This window comes from Prosopis cineraria, unplaced genomic scaffold (assembly GCF_029017545.1).
Source record: "Prosopis cineraria cultivar Desert tree isolate PC_DT_omini unplaced genomic scaffold, ASM2901754v1 PC3, whole genome shotgun sequence".
Classification (NCBI taxonomy): Eukaryota; Viridiplantae; Streptophyta; class Magnoliopsida; order Fabales; family Fabaceae; genus Prosopis; species Prosopis cineraria.
The window spans coordinates 38,628,666-38,647,596 of NW_026555334.1; the positions used below are offsets into that span (position 1 = coordinate 38,628,666).

Here is an 18,931-nt window from a genome sequence, read left to right on the forward strand (position 1 = left end):
ATGCAATATAATTTTTTTACCTAAATATGAAAATTAAATACTTAACATTTTGGTCGAGCAAAATATAAAGGAATACGTGAATTTTTTAAAATTTTGAGAGGAATCCTACATCATATATACCTCTTGGCGGAGAGTGTTATAGTGTATAACATCACTTGTACCCCTAGTCTACTGCCACCCTTGTATCATTTAACAGTTTTGTAACTCTGATCACAATATTTGTTTGCACCTTCAAAGCCATTGTTAACAAAAGACATCATCCACGTCAGGTCGGCCGATAGTTTGCGAAGACTGAATGTCACTACTAACAATGTCTTTGGATAAAAAAAAAGAATTACATAAAAAGAAATAGTTATCTTATCTTTTTTATTTTCTCGTTACCTATATTAAAAACACTTTTTAAAAAAAAATTCCACAGTTCTGATCATAACATGTCAATACAAAAATAAGCGCACGCTTGTGTAGATATGTTTAGGAAATCATTTTAAACTCTCCGCCCTGTTGCTTAGAGGATTCTAAAGCAGATAAATTTTTTGAATTAAATAAATTCATTTATGAAAATTATTGAATAAATAGTATGACAATACTATAATTCAACATGAGATGGCCTCTCTGTCAGTTGTCAATGAATGATGCATCCATTGGGTTCGAAATAAATACAGAACAAGCCATAAATCTCAAATTTTAGCCATGTTTTTGCTAATACATTTCTGCTCTCACACAAGTTTGTTCTAATTCTCCTTCTGCATCATTCTCCATACACCGCAGTCAAAAGGTCAGCAAGAACTGTAAAAATTGATTATTCCAATAAGAGGGTGCCTTCGTTATTGCGAGTAACTGAGGAAGTGCGTCTGTCTTCTGCCTCTAAAACATCATCTTGTCAGAAATGGCATATGACTTTTCCTTCCATGAGCATAACAATTTAGCGTATTTACAGTCTCCAATTATGACTCGCCCAATCCTCTCGCAGTCATTTCTCCAAAACTTCACTCAACTAACAGAAGAGACACGGTCCAATTCACAGACATCGTATACTCTTAACAGTATCCTACACTTCATCTCAAAAGAAGGGTTTTCTCGTAGGGATATAACAGAAGTCAAGGGAGAAAAGAACTGCAATGGAGGACAGAAGTGGAAGGCTAGCATTTTATCTCAATGACCCATCCCTCATCAATTTCAGGCTCAGAGTGCTAAATCTCTCTCGTGAATACTGCCTTGATGCTTTTCTCCAATCTGTGCCGGCCTTCATCATTGCATCAAACTCCTCATAGCTTATTTTTCCATCCTACAAGTTCATAGAGCCAAGATCAAGGTGTTGCTCTATATGAAACACAGATCAGCAATCACATTCATATCACTATAGAGCTTGATAAAGGTAATCCATTATGAAAAGCACTAGAGGAGAGAACCCACGTGTCTTCCAGAAAGTACAGAAATGCAATAAATCCAAGTTTTGGGAAATGAAAATGCAGAGATGTTGTGTTGAATATACCAGCAGGCTCGTACAACAAAATAAATCCGTTAGAAAGTACTAATGATTGTGCATATGATTATGACAATGAACGTTTGCAGGATTCCAAAAAAATTCTAAGGTCAACTACCTTCAACATTTTACACAGAGAACTAATTCAAGTACTTTAGAAGCCTCTCAAGCTTGCGCTTGACAAGTAAGTGGTTTAAATTTGGATTTTGTCAAATCATCAAACAAATGCTCAACTGGAAAAGCATAATCGAGTAAATAAGACAAAATTACTTATCAAATTGACTCAACATAATTTAAGATTGGCAGAAGGGAGAATAAACTACCTTATCTGTGTCCACATCATGCATAATTGCACAAATAACATCATTGTTTGTATCAACTTCATCGGCTAAGGCCTCACGTAGCTCCTCAATTTCGATATACCCACTATTGTTCTTGTCAAAAAATTGGAAAGCTTTGTGAAGGTGCTCATCATTGCCCATCCTCTTCAGATGAATAGAAATGGCCACAAATTCTCCATAATCCAAGTGCCCATCCTTATCTACGTCACCCTGCAAAGGAATTAAGGAAGTCTCCAAGCATTAGAAGCTGAAGCCCAATGGCATGTATTTTCAAAAATAATGCAGTTGGAATGGTGCAATTAACATTTTATTTATGTTCTTTATTTTAATATGCAAATATATTTGAGGAAGAGAGAAAGGAAACAAGGAGAATTATTAACTTCTATGGTTGTGGCTATTTTTTATGAAAGCATGGTGAATGAATTAATGCAACTATTCTAAGTAATAATACGTTTGTATTTGCTTCAGTATATCTCACAAAATAATTTGAACAAAATAAAAAAAATGAGTGACAAAAGTACCCATTTTATTTGAACAACAACAAACTTTAATCCACTAGGTAGGATATCATACTCTATCAACAAGTAAATCTTTAGATTTATCATTAACCAAAATGTCTCAATTTTTTTTTTCAGTGTTCTTGTTGGTTCCTCTAACCCTCTTCACAACCTCATAGGACTCCAAATTATCTTTTCCACCCTCCCCATCGACACCTCCCACAAAAAAAAAAACACACACACACACACGCCCTCTTAAAAAAACAAAAGACTTCCATGCCTTCAACATTCAAAATTCTAAGCTGTTGTGAAGTGAAGATTCAAGGTAGAAGGGTATACTCACAGCTTCCATGAGAATTCGAAGGTCTTCATTAGTAATAGGATGCCCTAATTTATGCAACCCTGCTTGTAGTTCATCACTGTTAATCTTGCCTCTGTTACTCACATCCATCAGTTGGAATCTCTCCTTTAATCCGGAAACTTCTTCGACTGACAAGTACTCCGCAATCACCTGATGACATGAAATTACATTAAAAATTCAAAAAACAATGGTGAATTAGAATGATTAAATTGACAAAAAGATATGACAGAGGATCCTTTAAAAGTATTCAAATATCTTTTCAACACATTACCCCTAAAGCCCTTTTCTTGAGCTTGTTCATGGCAGAGAATTGCTTGAGCCTTGCCCTGACGGTTTCTCCCAGTGAAACATTAGGAGCTTTTTGGGCATTCTGTAACCATGGATGGTCTGCGTTCAGTGAACAAGCACATTTCAATCTCACAAATTTGAACCAAAAAAAAAAAAATGTGATGCTGGGCAGAAGTTTTATACAATGCAGACTAATATTTATCTCCTTGAAGCCCTTTGTAAAAAATGTGACGTAAATGTGACGTACCTAACACTTCTTGAGCAGTAAGACGCTGCTGTGGGTTGGGATTAAGCATCTTCTTCACAAGATCCTTTGCATTATCAGAGACCTTAGGCCACGGATCCCTTTTAAAATCAACAACAGATCGTATGATTGCCTGTGCAACTCCCTGTTCAGTTTCTGCATTTGGAGAGAGATGATTTAGAAAAGAAACAACATGAATGCAAATAAGTAAACTGGAACTATAATGTCTATCTTATTATGAAGATGGAATATGTGAGTGTGTCTGTCTATCTATCTATCTATGACAAAAAAATGGTCAACCAATTTATGAGAGTTAATCTGTTAGTGTTGCTAATAATACAATAAGTCATCTTAGCATTCATAGCCAATACTCGTAACTGTAACCAAGGAATAATGCCCACCTTTCCGTCTTTACAACATTCTAGGTAGATGCCAGGGACTAGTTAGAAAATAGTATCAATTCGCTAATAACAAACAAACTACTTTTCACCATATTGAAAAACATTTAATGACATGTGATTTCCTTCTATAATTTCGTTACTGTTATAAGAATAATTTTAAAAGGCTAGTTCAAGCCCAAAGTGGCTTAAAAGAGGGTTCGTAGCCATTTAAGATCTTACTTGGGCAAAAGCTTAAAAAATATCATTGACAAAAGAAAATAACCTGCCCAAAATGGTGGGACACCGCAAAGTAAGATGTACAGAATCACTCCGGCACTCCAGATGTCTACTTCTGGGCCATAATTACGTTTCAATACCTCAGGAGCCATGTAATAGGGGCTTCCAACTATCTCGTTAAATTTTTCACCTACAGGAAATGGCAAACTTCAGCTAACTGTTATTTCATGGATGGCAGCCACTAGTGGTGAAAGTCAAGCAACAATATAATAAAAGATTCTATTGCTAAACCAAAGGCATTACCAGGTTTGAAGAATACTGACAATCCAAAATCAATAACCTTCAGAAGTGATGTTTCCTTCTTGCTTGCAAACAAAAAGTTCTCAGGTTTGAGATCCCGATGCATCACACCATGTTTGTGGCACACCTGCAACACCATAAAATTCAAATCCAACAAAATACCTAACTCTTGAACGATACAAAGGCGGCAGTGTAAATGATGTGCAAAGAATCCACACAAAATAAAAACATGATGCGTCACTTGGCAAATATTAACCTTAAAAGTTAGTACGGATGAGCAATTGAACAAAAATACAGATTATCAAGGTAGAGGACACGAAGCTCTTTTCCTTTAATAATATAATTGAGCATCGTAAACTAACTCTTGGACCCAAGACAAGGAGGCCATTTAATGTGTGTGTGTGTGTAGATATATCACATAATCACAGTAAAGTCCTACTCAGACAAAAGGAGAAATTTATACACGAGACGAGAAGCAAAAGCTAACCAAACAAAAATATGTGAACTAATCCGCCTGTATGTCCAGTTAATCAAATCATCCAATCAATATTAGATATTCAATATATAATATAAAATATAAAATTTACAGTAAACATCACTATTCGAAGGTCACAAATACTGTGCTTATTGCTCGATTAAAAAATGCACCAAAAATTATTTTTAGTTATCACACATAAACGTCTCAACACAAAGGGCGCTCAATTTCATTAAAATAAAGATCAAAAGGCGTTTGTTTAGAGCTATTTCTAGATTTGTGAAATTTTCATACCAGTAGCAGATTGAACACTGCACTTTGCAAATAAACCAAACTTGTGATTTAAAATCTCATATTCTCAAAACCCAACCTGGACGACTTCAACGATTGTCCGTATGACAACTGCAGCAGCCCTTTCTGTGTAGTGTCCGCGCGCAACTATCCGATCGAACAATTCTCCTCCCTCACACAGTTCCATCACAAGATGGACAGCATTGTCGTCCTCATAAGTGTCCTTTAAGTTCACAATATTTAGGTGTTGTGGAAAATGCTTCATGATCTCAACTTCTCTCTTCACATCCTCAATATCAACGGCTGTTCTCAACTTTTTCTTTGATATCGATTTACAAGCGAAATTCTCACCAGTCTCTTTATCGGTGCATAGGTAGGTAACTCCGAATTCCCCTCTTCCAAGCTCGCGACCCAGCTCGTATTTGAGCTCAATTTCGCGGCCTGTCGGCTCCTTCAAAACGTCGATCTTGCTCCCACCATTTCCATAATTTTGACCGAAATCAATCGCAAACAGGTTCTGTTTGTTTCTATTCCCCTTCTTTTTCTTATCGTGAATGCCAAATGGAGTAATGCAACAGTTACCCATGGATCTCAGGAGATATCAAGCCTGAGAGGGTAAGCAAGGAAGGATTCGAGCCAATAGATATCCAAACGCATTCAAATCTCGCCTCGATAAGCAAACTATGGTTATATGATCTAATTGAAGATGTCGCTTCACTTCTGATGCTCCATTACCCCCAACTGAATCCTGGATATATTCAACAGCTATTGGGGAATTGAAAATGGTGATAATTTCCAGACAAATGGAATGTTGAAGAAATGGTGAGGATTTCAAGGAAAAGCAAATCTATAAAGAAGAGGACGGAATGATGATGTAAGGATGTGAAAGGAGAATTTCGGGAAGTAAAAGGTGGAGAGAAAGATGACTTTAGCGCTAACGGGAGGAAGGCGATGGTCAAATTTGCATCGATCAAGCCTCGTCCACCGTCCTTCCCTCGAACTGATAAAACTCTTTCTCTGTCTAGGATTTTCTTCCCAAAACTCCTCGATGTTTCAGCGGGAAATGGCAACTAACTAAACTACTCGCCTAATTTGTCCAAAAAACAAATCATAAGTCCTTAATCAACTTTTCAGTTTCTGGAGTCTGGAGATGTTTTTCCAACTTTGATTACGGAGATAATGTAAATATGTATTTTTATTTAATCATTAAAAATTAAATATAATTTACATGTAGAGAATATTTGTAAAATTTATCTCCATCCGTCATAAGAAATTTCATCTAAACGTATTGCTCCCTCTGTTAAAAAAAAATATAAATTATTTGTTTGAGGGGTTATATATTTAAAAAATAAAGAATTTTTAATTATTAAAATGTAATTATTATTTTTTAAAGTATTATTATTAAATAAATTATTTTATATTTATTTTAAAGTAAAATATTTTATTAAATAAGAGTAAATATAAAAAATAAAATTAATTTAAAAATAAATAATTATTTTATTGAAATGAAATTTAATTAAAAATTATATTTTTAAACGGGGGAAAGTATTTATTATTCCGTTGCAATTTGTATGGAAGGGCAGAAAACCTATAGACGTACTTTGTCCATTTCCTCGGTGATTTCTGCCAGCAAATCCATCCATCCATCCATTATATTTATATTATACTGTAGAAAAAGTGCAAAATAGTTAAATAAAGGCAACTGTTATACGTTCATACCATACAGACGCCGGCCATGAGAATAAAAATATGAACGAGGAATATCAGGGTGAATCAAGGGATGGACAACGTAATCCTAGTCAACGGCCAAACTCCCAACTGACACGTTGGTAGCATGATCGTGCTTGAGATCGTACTTGTGGTCCACATGAGATCTTCTAGAAGGGGTGCCTTTACTTCTTCCTTCCTTTTTTTTTTTTTTTTTGTCCCCTGCGTTTTGGTTCATTCCATTTCTTGGCGACTAGGCAAACGATGATTTTGCTCGTTCCTCCCGAGTGCCGGGCCCGAGGCACGAGAAGGGTACGATTGTGGGAGAAAGAACATTTCGAGGAGCTTTCGATGAACAAAAAAAAATTACTCCCACCTCCAAAATTATAGAACATTTTTTAAAAAAAATTATTTTAAAATATAAAATATTTTGAGTAAAATAATATTTTATTAAATACATCAATTCTTATATTATCAGTTCTCTCTTTATAATTAATTTTTATCTCTTCTTTTTTTAATATATTAAATGATGAGTATTTTTAAAAGTTTATATTTTTATTTTGAAAAGATAAGGTTATTAAGTATATTTAATAAAGTTTATTAGTATGTAAAATTTTATCTAAGAGTATCTTATAATTTAGGATGGAGAGAGTAATAAATAGAACTCCTTTGTTCTAAATTATAAAATACTTATACATAAATTTTTACATATTAATAAATTTTATTAAATATACTTAACAATCTTATCTTTCTAAAATAAAAATATAAGCTTTTAAAAATACTTATCATTTGATATATTAAAAAAAGAATGGACGAAAAATAATTATAAAGAAAGAAAGAATAATATTAAAATTGACGTATTTGATGAAACCTTAATCTATCAAAAGTGTCTTATGTTTTGAGATGAACAAATTCTTTTAAAAATGCCTTATAATTTAGGATTGAGGGAGTAATTGCCAAGTTGTTAATGATTAGCTATTTAAGGCTAAGGATAATTTTTGTCTTTAAACTGTACAAAGAAGATTACAAATATTTATAAACTTAATTATAGTTAATTCTATTTTCCATCTTTAAAGATTATCTTCCTCATCGCCTTGTCATTTTCCCACCGTTAGTGAGCCATACATTATTTTTTTAATATTTTTATAATAAAATATTTAAGTTGAAAGGTAAAAATGACCCTTAACCTTGTAAAAATATTAAAAAATAATGAAACCCACTTATAACCGACAGACGTTAAGTGTTTTTAATGTCAAGATGATGATAGAAGAAATTTTTAATGTTGAGAGACCAAATTTACTCATAGTTAAGTTTATGAACATTTATAACCTTTCATGTACGGTTCAAAAACATATATGACCCCTTAACCCTAAAATCAATGCATCATAAATTGTGAGGTTATTCTTTATTTTTATTATTATTTGGTATGTACTCCTTCTAATTTCTATTATAAGGGATTTCCAATTATCAAAATAAAAAGAATTGATTAAGTCATTAGCTTTGTATAAAAATATAATAAACTTTTAATTTTGTCATTATTTAAATAAAAATTTTAAATTTACATTACATTCTCTCTAGCAGGTAATGATTAAATAGAAGTAACATTAAAAAATATAATTAATATTCCACCAAGTGCTTTGTATCAAAAAAATTATGCCCTAAAATTGATATTGAAGGGAGTAGTTTGTGATGTCCTACAACTCTCTCTGTTTTTTTATTTATTTCAAAAGTGTTAGAATTGAAAAAGCTAGGAATATTAGGCCCAGCATAAGAATTACACCATGTCTGCCCAACTTAAGTAATTCAAGAGGCCAAATCTCCCTTAAGTGAATGGAAACACCTCATTTAGAAAAAGTGATAATCAAGTTCAAAGAATGTGACCCAAAAATCTCATATTGTCTACCCCAAGATGTTCTCTTGCCAAGGTGTCCCATTCTCCACAATCAAGCACGGACAATTACAACTCTAGTTGACTAGCAAAATTCAAATTCAAATCAGAGCATTATTGGCTACTCATATAAGAGGCAATGAATGCATAATTGGTGGTTTCTCTTCAACAATTTCAACAAACCAAACTACCCAAACCACTTGATTATGCTTTAAACCAAAACTCTCTTAGCACAACCCTTTAATCCATATGTTTGTGTGTGAACAATAAATAACTAAGGTGTCGGAGACGCTGAGTCTCAAATAATAATAAAAGGATTCTGAGTTTCCTTACCACAATTCACTCGGATATAAAAGATACGCAAGATTTGGAGAACAAGTGTTTTTTTATTTTTATTAAAATATAAAAGGATTACAAGTCTAATTTAAAGGTAAAAACTAATTGTTAAAACTAAAAAGTTATGAGTGAAAAATGCGAGTCTCTGTTGAGTGTTAACTGTCCTTCCTCTGCATTTTCATATCCTATTTATAGTGTCAAAATGATGGTAGCCTCTCCCTTAGGATAGAACATTCTGTCGAAGAATCAAGGATTCTGCAAAACTCATGGCATGGTCTTTACTTAGTGTTTTTTATTTTTGGCAATCAATCTGTCTCACCGAGATATTTGGACATGATGTTCGTGAATTTTGAAATCACTTAGGATTGTATCTTTGTGTGCCAACAGTCTAATGTTTATAATTGATGGGATTTTGGCATGTTTACCCTATTGTGGCCTTCTATTGAGCTCAGGGTTGGCCCTTTCGTTTGAATTGAGTCTGACTCTTTAGTTGCTTAGCCCAAATAACTTATCGAGTGATGTTTCATATTTTAGCCCTACACCATAATTCAGTTCATCTAGATTCATTATTTTCTTTTTCTCTCTAATAATCAGAGCAATTTCATTGTACTTGTTTCTAAGGAATAAACTATCATTTCTTTACACATATTCACATTCTCTAAGTTCTCAATCACTTAAACATTCTAAAAAATTATGACAAATTATCTTAAAGACTCACGATCAATGATCACTGACTCATTGGACAATATCACTTCTTTGGCACACTAACAAATTCAAAGGGGTATGAATATGATACTCTAAAACTAGACCAAACAAAAAGTATAATAAAGACAATGAATAATTGTTTTGGCCTAAAAAAAAGAAGAAGGACACGATAGTTGAATGCATAGTCATGGTGTGGAAACAAGAGAGTAAAAGAAGAACGGTGCCCTTCCTCTTCAAAGGCTAGGTTTTAACTTTCAACTCTCAACACACTAGAACAGCCTTCACATATAGTTGAAAATACGGGCGAACCCGACTCTTAAGGGCTTAGGCCCTTGAGCTTGATTCTTCATTTGCAGTCCCTTTTATGAGGTCTAGCCCTTATGTAAAGGACTCAAGGCTAAGCCCGAAAGTCCTGTTATAAAAATTAAATTAAAATTAAAAATTATAAATTAATTAAAATATTTTAAAATTAAAAAAATTAAAATCATCATAATATTTTAAAAATTAAATAACATATTTAGAAATCTAAACAACACACATTCATCAATCAAAATCCAAATCCTCCTCATCCTTCTCATCTACAAATAAAACATTAGATCACTTGTATGTAAGTACACTTATTAAAAATAGAGGTAAAGATTCAATGTCAATTACCTTTATAACTTTTTCTTCATCACTTATAATAAATATTAACCAAATTGTGTCATTATCAAATATATGTATGTTTGTGTGTATATAAGATAACCAAGTTTATCAAAGCTTGGAAGGCCATTCAGGCTCGGGCCCTTTTTCACAGGGCTTATTAGGGTTAGGTACTCAAGCTCGATTTCTTTAAAAAAAATTAAAGCTTAAATCCTTATTTAAATAGGGCCTCCAAGCCCATTCCTTCAGGCCTGGCCCTTATTCTTGACTCTACCTCCATATTTCAAGTCTTCATCTATACTTGATGTGGCTTTAATTATAGGCTAAAGTTTTAAAAGCCTTTATTTTGGGTGAGAAATGTGTACTTAATTTTAAATATAAAATAAAGATGTGATAGTTATTTTTTTTTAATTGCAATGAATTTTATTGATATGCTTCCAATTCTTATATAGCATTTTTTATGATCACTAATTTCAGTAAAAAAAACAACATTAAAAATCATACATTTTTTTATTTTCATAAAATTTGAAAATATCAATTATCACTCATTAAAAATTATAAAATTAGTTAATTATATCTTTATGATTAGAATGAGAGAAAGTAGTATGGCCCAGCCCACAGGTGTTCCAGGCAATTTATTAATTAATTATATTTCATTCGCCAATGCTTCTCGTCCCTACCGCCACCTTCCATTTCCTCTTGTTGCTTATAGAACCTCTTTTATCTTTGCCCTAGAGCTGTACAAAAGTCTTTCAACTTAATCCGACCCAATTCAATTTGAAATGATTATATCCTATTCATTCTTTATAAACATTGGTGATTTATGATAAAAAAGAATGAAAAGACTAAATTATTTTTTTTGGGTTGGATTGGACAAGAGAATGAGCATCTGGATCACTTAGTCCAATTCAGTCCTATTAATTTATTTAATATAATTATAATTAATTTATTTTTGATAAATGTTTCAAATATAATTGACGCTAAGAAGATGATTGCATAAAGATTTGTTGAATTTATTTTTAAATTGTTGTTCTGATGTAATGTTGTTGAAGTTTATTGAGTGTTGTTTTTGTTGAAATTACAAATTTAAATCATTTAGACTGTAATTAAAATATTTCTTTCTTGTTGTTGGAAATTATTTTGAATTTATTATGATTATAAGTGATTTTATTATCTTAATTAAGTTTATTAGGTTGAAATAAATTATTGTCTCTCATAAAGGAAAAAGGGAACAAATAGTTAAGTGAATACTGGATTAACAGGATCAGTCTTCTGATCTTATGAATCAAGTCTGATTCTGTTAATTTTTGAGTTATTACTGAATTACGAGTTGCCTAAATCAATTCTTTTCATAAAAGAAATTGAATTTCAGGTTAAGTTAAAATTTAATACTGTGTAAGCTTTTGTATAGCTCTATTTCATCGTCATGACCCCACCTTTCATTGAACCATATCGTAGGAACAAGAAATACAAATACAAGATCCAGGCTCCATTTTGTGACAAAGTACATGTGGCCTCCTCAATATTTATCCAATTAAAAATTCATTAAAATTTATGCTCCATGCCACCCTTTTTAAAATCCCTCAATCTTTTTCACACTTTTCCATAAAATTTAAGTGCGAAAGAAATTGTTTGATTTTAGAACTAATTTGATATATTACTAAAATTTTTAAGCAAAAGCAGCTTCATGCATATATGGAAACACACCTAACAGATGGCCATCGCCCCAAAAAATGGGAACAATGAACATTGTGATAGTTGGGGTCACAAATTCACAAAGCTAGAGTTGGAAATATCCCAACTTATCTACACAGAGTTGCTGATTCTCTATCCAAATCAAGGCCCCTCTATATTATAATCCAGCCCACTTACACAACACTAGTCGGGCCATCGTCAAAATTCATTTTGGCCCCCGGCGTCCTAGTTTCAGTATTTCACACGACATTAAATTCACAATTTATCAACAGGTCTGAGTTTAATATAAAGGATTAGTTCCTCACAACATTTTTATTTGAAGCTATATTTAGTGTTCAATTGTGTTTCAAACTGAATTACTTCCGATAGATACATACTTATTCACGATAAAAAAAAAAAAAAACAGAGCTTCTCTATACGTTCATTCCGATGATTGTTAATATTGCGAGTAACTTAAAATCGTTCAGGAATCCATAACTCTTTAACTTGAGATTCAGGGCTTCGCCAGATGCATGCACTTCATGAATTTTAAGTTTCTATGAAGCCTTCAAGTGGTTCTTCCGGAATCAGGAATAATGATTGGTGAGCTTCCTTGAAAATGCAATATGAATATGGTGCCAGATTAGGTGGAGGGATTTCTCCTCTCCTGTATGAGATTGACATTCTCTTTTTGTCGGGTAACGAACTTACCAGACCAAGACGCCATATCTGCTCGTCTATTTCTTTGACAATGTGTCCGGTGTCGGTAACCCATCCTTTTCCAGTCTAGTAATGCTCAAAATTGCCTCCCCATTGGTGCGAGGTTTCTCCCTCACCGTCCAAGTAAGTATATGTGGTGCACCCCAAAACACAACACTTTCAATTATTTCCACTGTTTCTAACCTTTCACTTTTTGTTTCTAGAGCCATATTTATGGTTGATAAGATTGCATGCAAGCAATTTTGCTGCTTAATTGATTATTTTCACTGTTAGAATATTTATTTATGAATTTACATTAATTAATCCAAATATATTGGTTTTTATGATTTTATATGGATTGTGATAGGAGGATCACATAAATGAATCTAATAGGCAGATGCCTAACTTATAATTTTATAGCCATCAGTTATTCCCTATCTCTTAACTAACTGAGTTATAGATAATAAAATATAATATAATTTATTTATTTATTTATTAAGGTGGTTACTGATCTGGTTCTTATAAGCCAATCAGTCAATAACCACAATACACAAGATAGTTTTTTATTTATTTCTATTATTTCTAAACTATTTGCAAACTATGAGAGTCTTGTGGACTATGTATCTATCTATACTCAAGATAATCGAGCTATTTCTAACGATTATAGATTCTTTACACACACATTATTTTGTTTAATATCATTTGTTTTTATAAGTTGAGATATTAGATCTAGTGTCAACATACACTAGTTAAACGGCCACAACTATTTGAAAAGGTTCACCCTACTAAAGTTGTCCCTTGTCTAATCTTTAACTTCTTTTCCCTTTATTTAATCATACTTCATCAATTTCACCTTTTTTTTTTTTAAATTCCTTAAATGCAGACGAAACATTCTCACTTTTAAACATTTTTAGGCTCTTCTCAAGAGGTTGGCTTCCTCCATCATCAGCTAACTGCTTTATGTAATTTATTCACCAAAAAAAAAACAGTCCATTAATTTTGGATATCCGTTCTTCATTCATGTTTTTGTTTTTTGATATTGTGAGGGTTTAAACCTTAAATGCTGCTCACATCTTACCCTATCAGAACTATCTAAACTAGCCGCAAGTGACAGAGATCTGATGATGTCTTCTATTTCTAGCTGACTTCTTTAATTTGCTGATTAAAAACATTGCAAATCATCTATTGATCTGTACCGTTTGATGGTTCATCTAAATTAGAAATGATTTTGCAGTGATTGAGGTGCGAGGAAGCCGCGTGATTTTTATTTGGCGATAAGATGACCAATTTTTCAGCTGTCCCAAGAAGTACCAATAGATTAGGTAGACTTTTTTGCAGGGCCCATTTGGTGGTGGCCCATGTAATTATGTATAATTTCATATTTTTTGCCCAAAAGTAGCACATTAGGTGAAGCACCAAACCAGGGAATCAATAAATTAATCTACACTCTACAAAACCCAAAAACACTCCAAATGGTATTTCTAGCCAGTACGCTTAAGCCAATCACTCAAAATCACCCCAGTTGGTTCATAATTATATGATAGCTGCCCTTCTTTTTCGGGCACCCACAGACCATGACATGAGGACAGCTATGATCCACATAATATGTAGGAGTATCTAAACATATTGTTTGTCCCAAAAAAAAAATGAAATTTAAAATATACAAGATATAGCGGAGATTAAAAGAAGGATCTTTTGGCTGGAAATTTACCAACTGCTCTCATGAGATTGGCGATTTCGAGAATTTTAGCCACTTTAGTTCCTCTTCTGCCTTCTGCTGATGCCCTTTTCTCCTCAGCCTTCCTTCTAGCTTTTGCGATGCCGTTTTGCATCTTTTCCAAAGCTTTTGCCCTTTTCTCCTCCAGCTTCCTCTGCATCATCGGGGTTCACAGGCAAAATTGTCATTATATTTGTCAGCAGAATTTAAACTGATGGTTTCCGTTTAATGCATACAATCCATGAACATGCAATGTAATCTGAGTGCAGGTTAATATGAATGTCAATTATTAGATATAAATATATATATATATATATATGTTGCAAGTTGCCATAGCACATTACTTTCCACCTCCTTCTGATTGGAGTAGCTTCCGTTATAGGCAATCAATGAACACCGAGAGTCCTACTAAAAGAAAATATGGATAGCGACTCTACGCCATAAATGATGTTCTGGCTTCAAATCGCCATGAAAGCACCAACTGTGCATGGGAAAAAAGGAGCAGGAGGAGAAGCTTAGACTTAGTCTCGCTTCGGCTTTACACAGAACATTTTCAGTAGATCAGTGAATCTCATTCAGCTTTTGTTTGCTTCGTGAATTTTAATGAATGATTAATGAATCTAATGAACAACAGGGTATTCAAGAACTCGAAAGAAGCAGCAACGTCCCCACAAAATTCAGACACACAAATTAATCACACATGATCACAAATACAAAAGGAACATACGGATATACCTCGACTTTCTTCATCCAAGAAGTAGCTTTCTGAACCTGGTCACTTTCCCACCCAGAGATGACAGCGTCTTCTCTTTTGAACCTATTATTGATCTTAGCAATCTTAGCGTTCTGCCACGCAGATATCTTGGCCTCCACCTCTTCCTTCTTCACCCTCTGCACCGACACTACTTCACCTTCACCATTGGAAGTGGACCCGATTCGCATTCCCAGCGGGTTAGGATCGGGCACGATCGCCAGTGGGTTTGTCTCCTCCGTCATGTCCTCTTCTCTGATCCTCCCCAAGTTGTTGCCTCCTTCGTTTTCATGGCCGTTCAAATGAGTGCTGTAGTTACGACCGCTAATGCTCGATCCTGCCATAACCAGAGCACTGAATTCTCTGCTCATGCTGGTGAAGTTCTCGACGGAAGCAGCTTCAGTGCTGGCCACGGACAGAGACGACGATCGGCGGCTATGTGTTTCCCAAGAGTCTCTCCGACGGCCACGGTTAGTGGGTGGAGGAGGACGAGGTGGTGTCAAGGCGTGGATTTCTCTTATTTCTTCTTCATCTTCTTCTTCCTCGTCTCTTCTGTGGCTAGTAGAAGCCCTGTGATCATTCAACATAGCGACGCAGAGTGATCGGAGATGAAGTGGACAGTAGCAGCAGCAGCACTAGTGTGCGTTTTCCAGCTTTCCCCGAGGGAAAGGCAGAGCGAGATAGGAACCTCTGGAGCTTATTTAAAAATAATTATCATCATTTATTTTATTTGCTTGTGGAGCCTTGACCTTTCACATTGTTCATGTCTTCTCGTAAAAATAATAAATCTATATAAATTTTGTAAATGCACACACATACAGGAGCAGAAACGCGTACACGGTTAAATTTCAGATATATTATCTCCACAGAGATGTCAGTTTCATTCTTTCAACAAGAGAAAGCGATTTAATTTAAATATTAGTTGGACTGTTGTGTCAGTCTCATTAAGCATGTCCATCCGAGGCTTGCACCAGTTCATCATCCTCTCAGTTGGCTGATCATGGATACGGACACCTGTCTGTTTTTGTATTAATCAACGATATTTTTATTAATATGAAATAAGTTTAAGCATGTATGATCTTAAGTTATTCTCATACCATCATGGCCAGATTTTGCTTGCATCCTAAGACATTTACTTTTCTAAAAACAGATGTTTGTTAAGCTAATGAGTTGATTAGTCACCGACGTGGTTAGATCCGTAGCAAATCTCTTTCTCGATCGATATCGGCATAGAAATTTTGGCTCATTATTCTTAATTATATATATATATATATATATATTAGTATGGAGCTTTATGTCTGATCAAGGGAAATCATTATTGGCCAGAAAAAACGGAAATTATTGTGCAGGTGAAAATGTTGAGATATTTTGTGCGTTTCACTCAAAAATAGTTCAGTCTGAAAACTCCAGCACAACGTTTTGAAGGGGTTAGAGGGAGCAGAAGCAGGCATATCCATGAATTGTTCTTAGCCGTGTCCAATTGCTTAAACTCGAATGTCAACTGCTGCTTGTTGACAAATGGTTGTGTACGGGTCAACTCAACAAGAACATGCACCGGAGCCAATAATATCACGGAATCGATTTTTGCCTTTGATGAAAAGAAATGTTCATTTCTCAAGAGTCCTTTGCTTGTGTTTTGGGCACTGCTCTAACCACACACGGGACTCGCACCAAAGTTTTCTTTTTCTTGAATCTTGACATTATATATGGACTGTGGACTGGGCACTCCATCCGTCACGTTATCGTGGATTACATTCACGAATAATTTTCTTACGCAACATATACAATTTACGAGAGGATTTCATTTCATTCAAAATCAACAATTTTTGGTCAATTTTTTGTTTGTCTACTTATCTATATTTTGTCCGTTGAGTACCAAATATTTCATAAAAGTGATTTCTTTTTCGAAAAAAAAAAAACAAAATTCAACGTCGCGAATGCAAGCAAGATCCTGCAGGTTTCCATAATTTTATTTGATGTCGTATTATCGTATTTATTAGCGTGGGGTGAGAATGACTGGAAGGAGCCCAACAAGATCAGAATCAGACCAGGCGTGAGGTCACCAATCCACGTGTCGTGATCTAACAAGCAAAACCAAAGGATCTTTATACACGTGGCATTCACACGTGGGTGGGAGCTTGATAATTCTTTGGGCCAACGTGGGGCCCATTGATGGAGTTTACGTGTATTTTATTTTCTCCATGCAACTGCTGACGTGACATCATGCTGTTTCCATATTACGCCACCTGTGAGATTGTTGTCCCCACTTTGTTCTTCCCTCGTCAAAACGGACGGGACGGGCTGGGTTGGCTTGTGAGGCTGTCCACAGCCCGTCGCGTTTTGCCCAAAACGAAACAGGTCAGCCAGTACTCATACATGACCCGTTTTAATTCATTTAAAAATAAATTGGGCAGGTCACAAACAAATTTGGGCGGACTAGTAAGCTCATTTTGCATAAATAGTTATTTAAAAAAAATTAGCATTTAAACTTATCCAGATGGAGAGTAATAAAAGACTAGAGCCATGACTAATTTGAATCAAATTCAATAGTTCAGCCATTCACGAATTAACCCTCTTTAAAAAAAACAAAAAACTTAGTAATTATCTCTATTAGTCAAAAGAAGGTTCACAGCTTCACTCATTCCAGTGGAGGTGAGTTTAGCCATTAGTAGTAGCAAGGCTTCTTCTCCACCCTCATCATGAGCAAGTTAATAACTTCAAGTGAATCAACATAACATCTGATATTGCTTACGGAGTTTCAAACCTTCCATCGAAGCATATAATTTTGTAGAACTAACTTGGTGGCCTAGTTAGATCAAGCGACAAGGGACACCATGAGAGCAAGAGATCTTGAGGGAGAAGAAGGCAGACATCGTGTCATGGGTTTTAGATGCCAGAGGCAGAGACACTATGCTATGGGTTCCAAATGCCAGAAGTGGAGACATCATGCCATGGGTTCTAGACGCAACGCGAAAATCAAATGCCGAGCTTGGACATGAGTCAAGTGGAGTGGAGTGGAGATTGGACGTGAGTGGTGAGATGATGAGAGCAAGCGATCAAGCTTCAGGTCTTCAAGAATGGTTGAATGAATGGGAGTTGAGAACTAGAGTATGAGTCACCCAAATTTGGAGTAATGGAGTGCTTATGTGAGTGAGGCCTTGGAGGGTTTGTTTGAGAACTATTGGGAGAATGCTCATATAAGATTGAAAGGGGTTTTCTTTTCTTCTCTTACAGAGTGGAACATAATGCTGGAGTTAGAAAATTTCAAATCATTTTTTTTAAATACAATTTGTTGAAAATGGGTCGAGATAAGCAACCTGAGGGGTAGCCTGCCCAACCCGTTTACAACAATTATGGGCTAGCCATTTTTAGCTCGTCCAATTGTTTCTCTCAAGAGGCAAGTTTTTACTTGCCCGTTTTGATTAAGTTTGGGTGAGTTTGATGGATTGCTGGTTGTTGGCTCACCTTAAGTCAAAATGCTCATGTCTCACTTTTTTTTAAAAAAAAACTACTCGCTCATGTTAGTAGCATTTTAGATGAGACTTGTGAATTTACCCAAGGCTGCTGAAATGCAAAAACCTTCATGCCAAAAATAGGATGTGGGATGATCCAATTTTGATTTCTCAATTAAACTCCCTCAATAGCTTCAACTGGGGAGCAGTTTTTTCAAAATTGAATCGAATTGGATGCTTGATCGGTCTAGATTTTGGTTTGGTTTAGATGATAAAATCATTTCAGGAGTTGAGTCGGGTTGGGCCGTTTTGAACCAGCGGTCAGACCGGGAATTGAATTCGGTTTTCAAAAATTGAATTGTTCAAATTTTTTTTAACTTGTTTATCATTTTTTTTAAAATGACTAATTTTTTTATCATTTGATATTATATTGTATCATGTGGCTTGTTAAGTCACGATAAAT

The 18,931-nt window shown here is 34.6% G+C and overlaps 2 protein-coding genes across 2 annotated transcripts; both read right to left on the bottom strand.

The window, feature by feature from the left end:
- Window positions 1-551: 551 nt before the first annotated feature.
- Window positions 552-6,031, bottom strand: LOC129304448 (calcium-dependent protein kinase 32-like). Its single transcript, XM_054944108.1, has 8 exons — window positions 4,977-6,031; window positions 4,135-4,258; window positions 3,878-4,021; window positions 3,218-3,370; window positions 2,954-3,069; window positions 2,665-2,832; window positions 1,807-2,034; window positions 552-1,285 (listed from the first exon to the last, which is right to left on the bottom strand). The coding sequence occupies exons 1-8, from the start codon at window positions 5,481-5,483 to the stop codon at window positions 1,148-1,150; spliced, it is 1,578 nt and encodes a 525-aa protein (XP_054800083.1). The 5' UTR covers window positions 5,484-6,031; the 3' UTR covers window positions 552-1,147.
- A 7,925-nt stretch (window positions 6,032-13,956) lies between these two features.
- LOC129306786 (remorin 4.1-like) lies at window positions 13,957-15,751 on the bottom strand. The gene is made up of 2 exons (XM_054947515.1): window positions 15,001-15,751; window positions 13,957-14,419 (listed from the first exon to the last, which is right to left on the bottom strand). Exons 1-2 carry the CDS (start codon window positions 15,601-15,603, stop codon window positions 14,228-14,230), a joined length of 795 nt encoding a protein of 264 aa, XP_054803490.1. The 5' UTR covers window positions 15,604-15,751; the 3' UTR covers window positions 13,957-14,227.
- Between the last annotated feature and the right edge of the window lie 3,180 nt (window positions 15,752-18,931).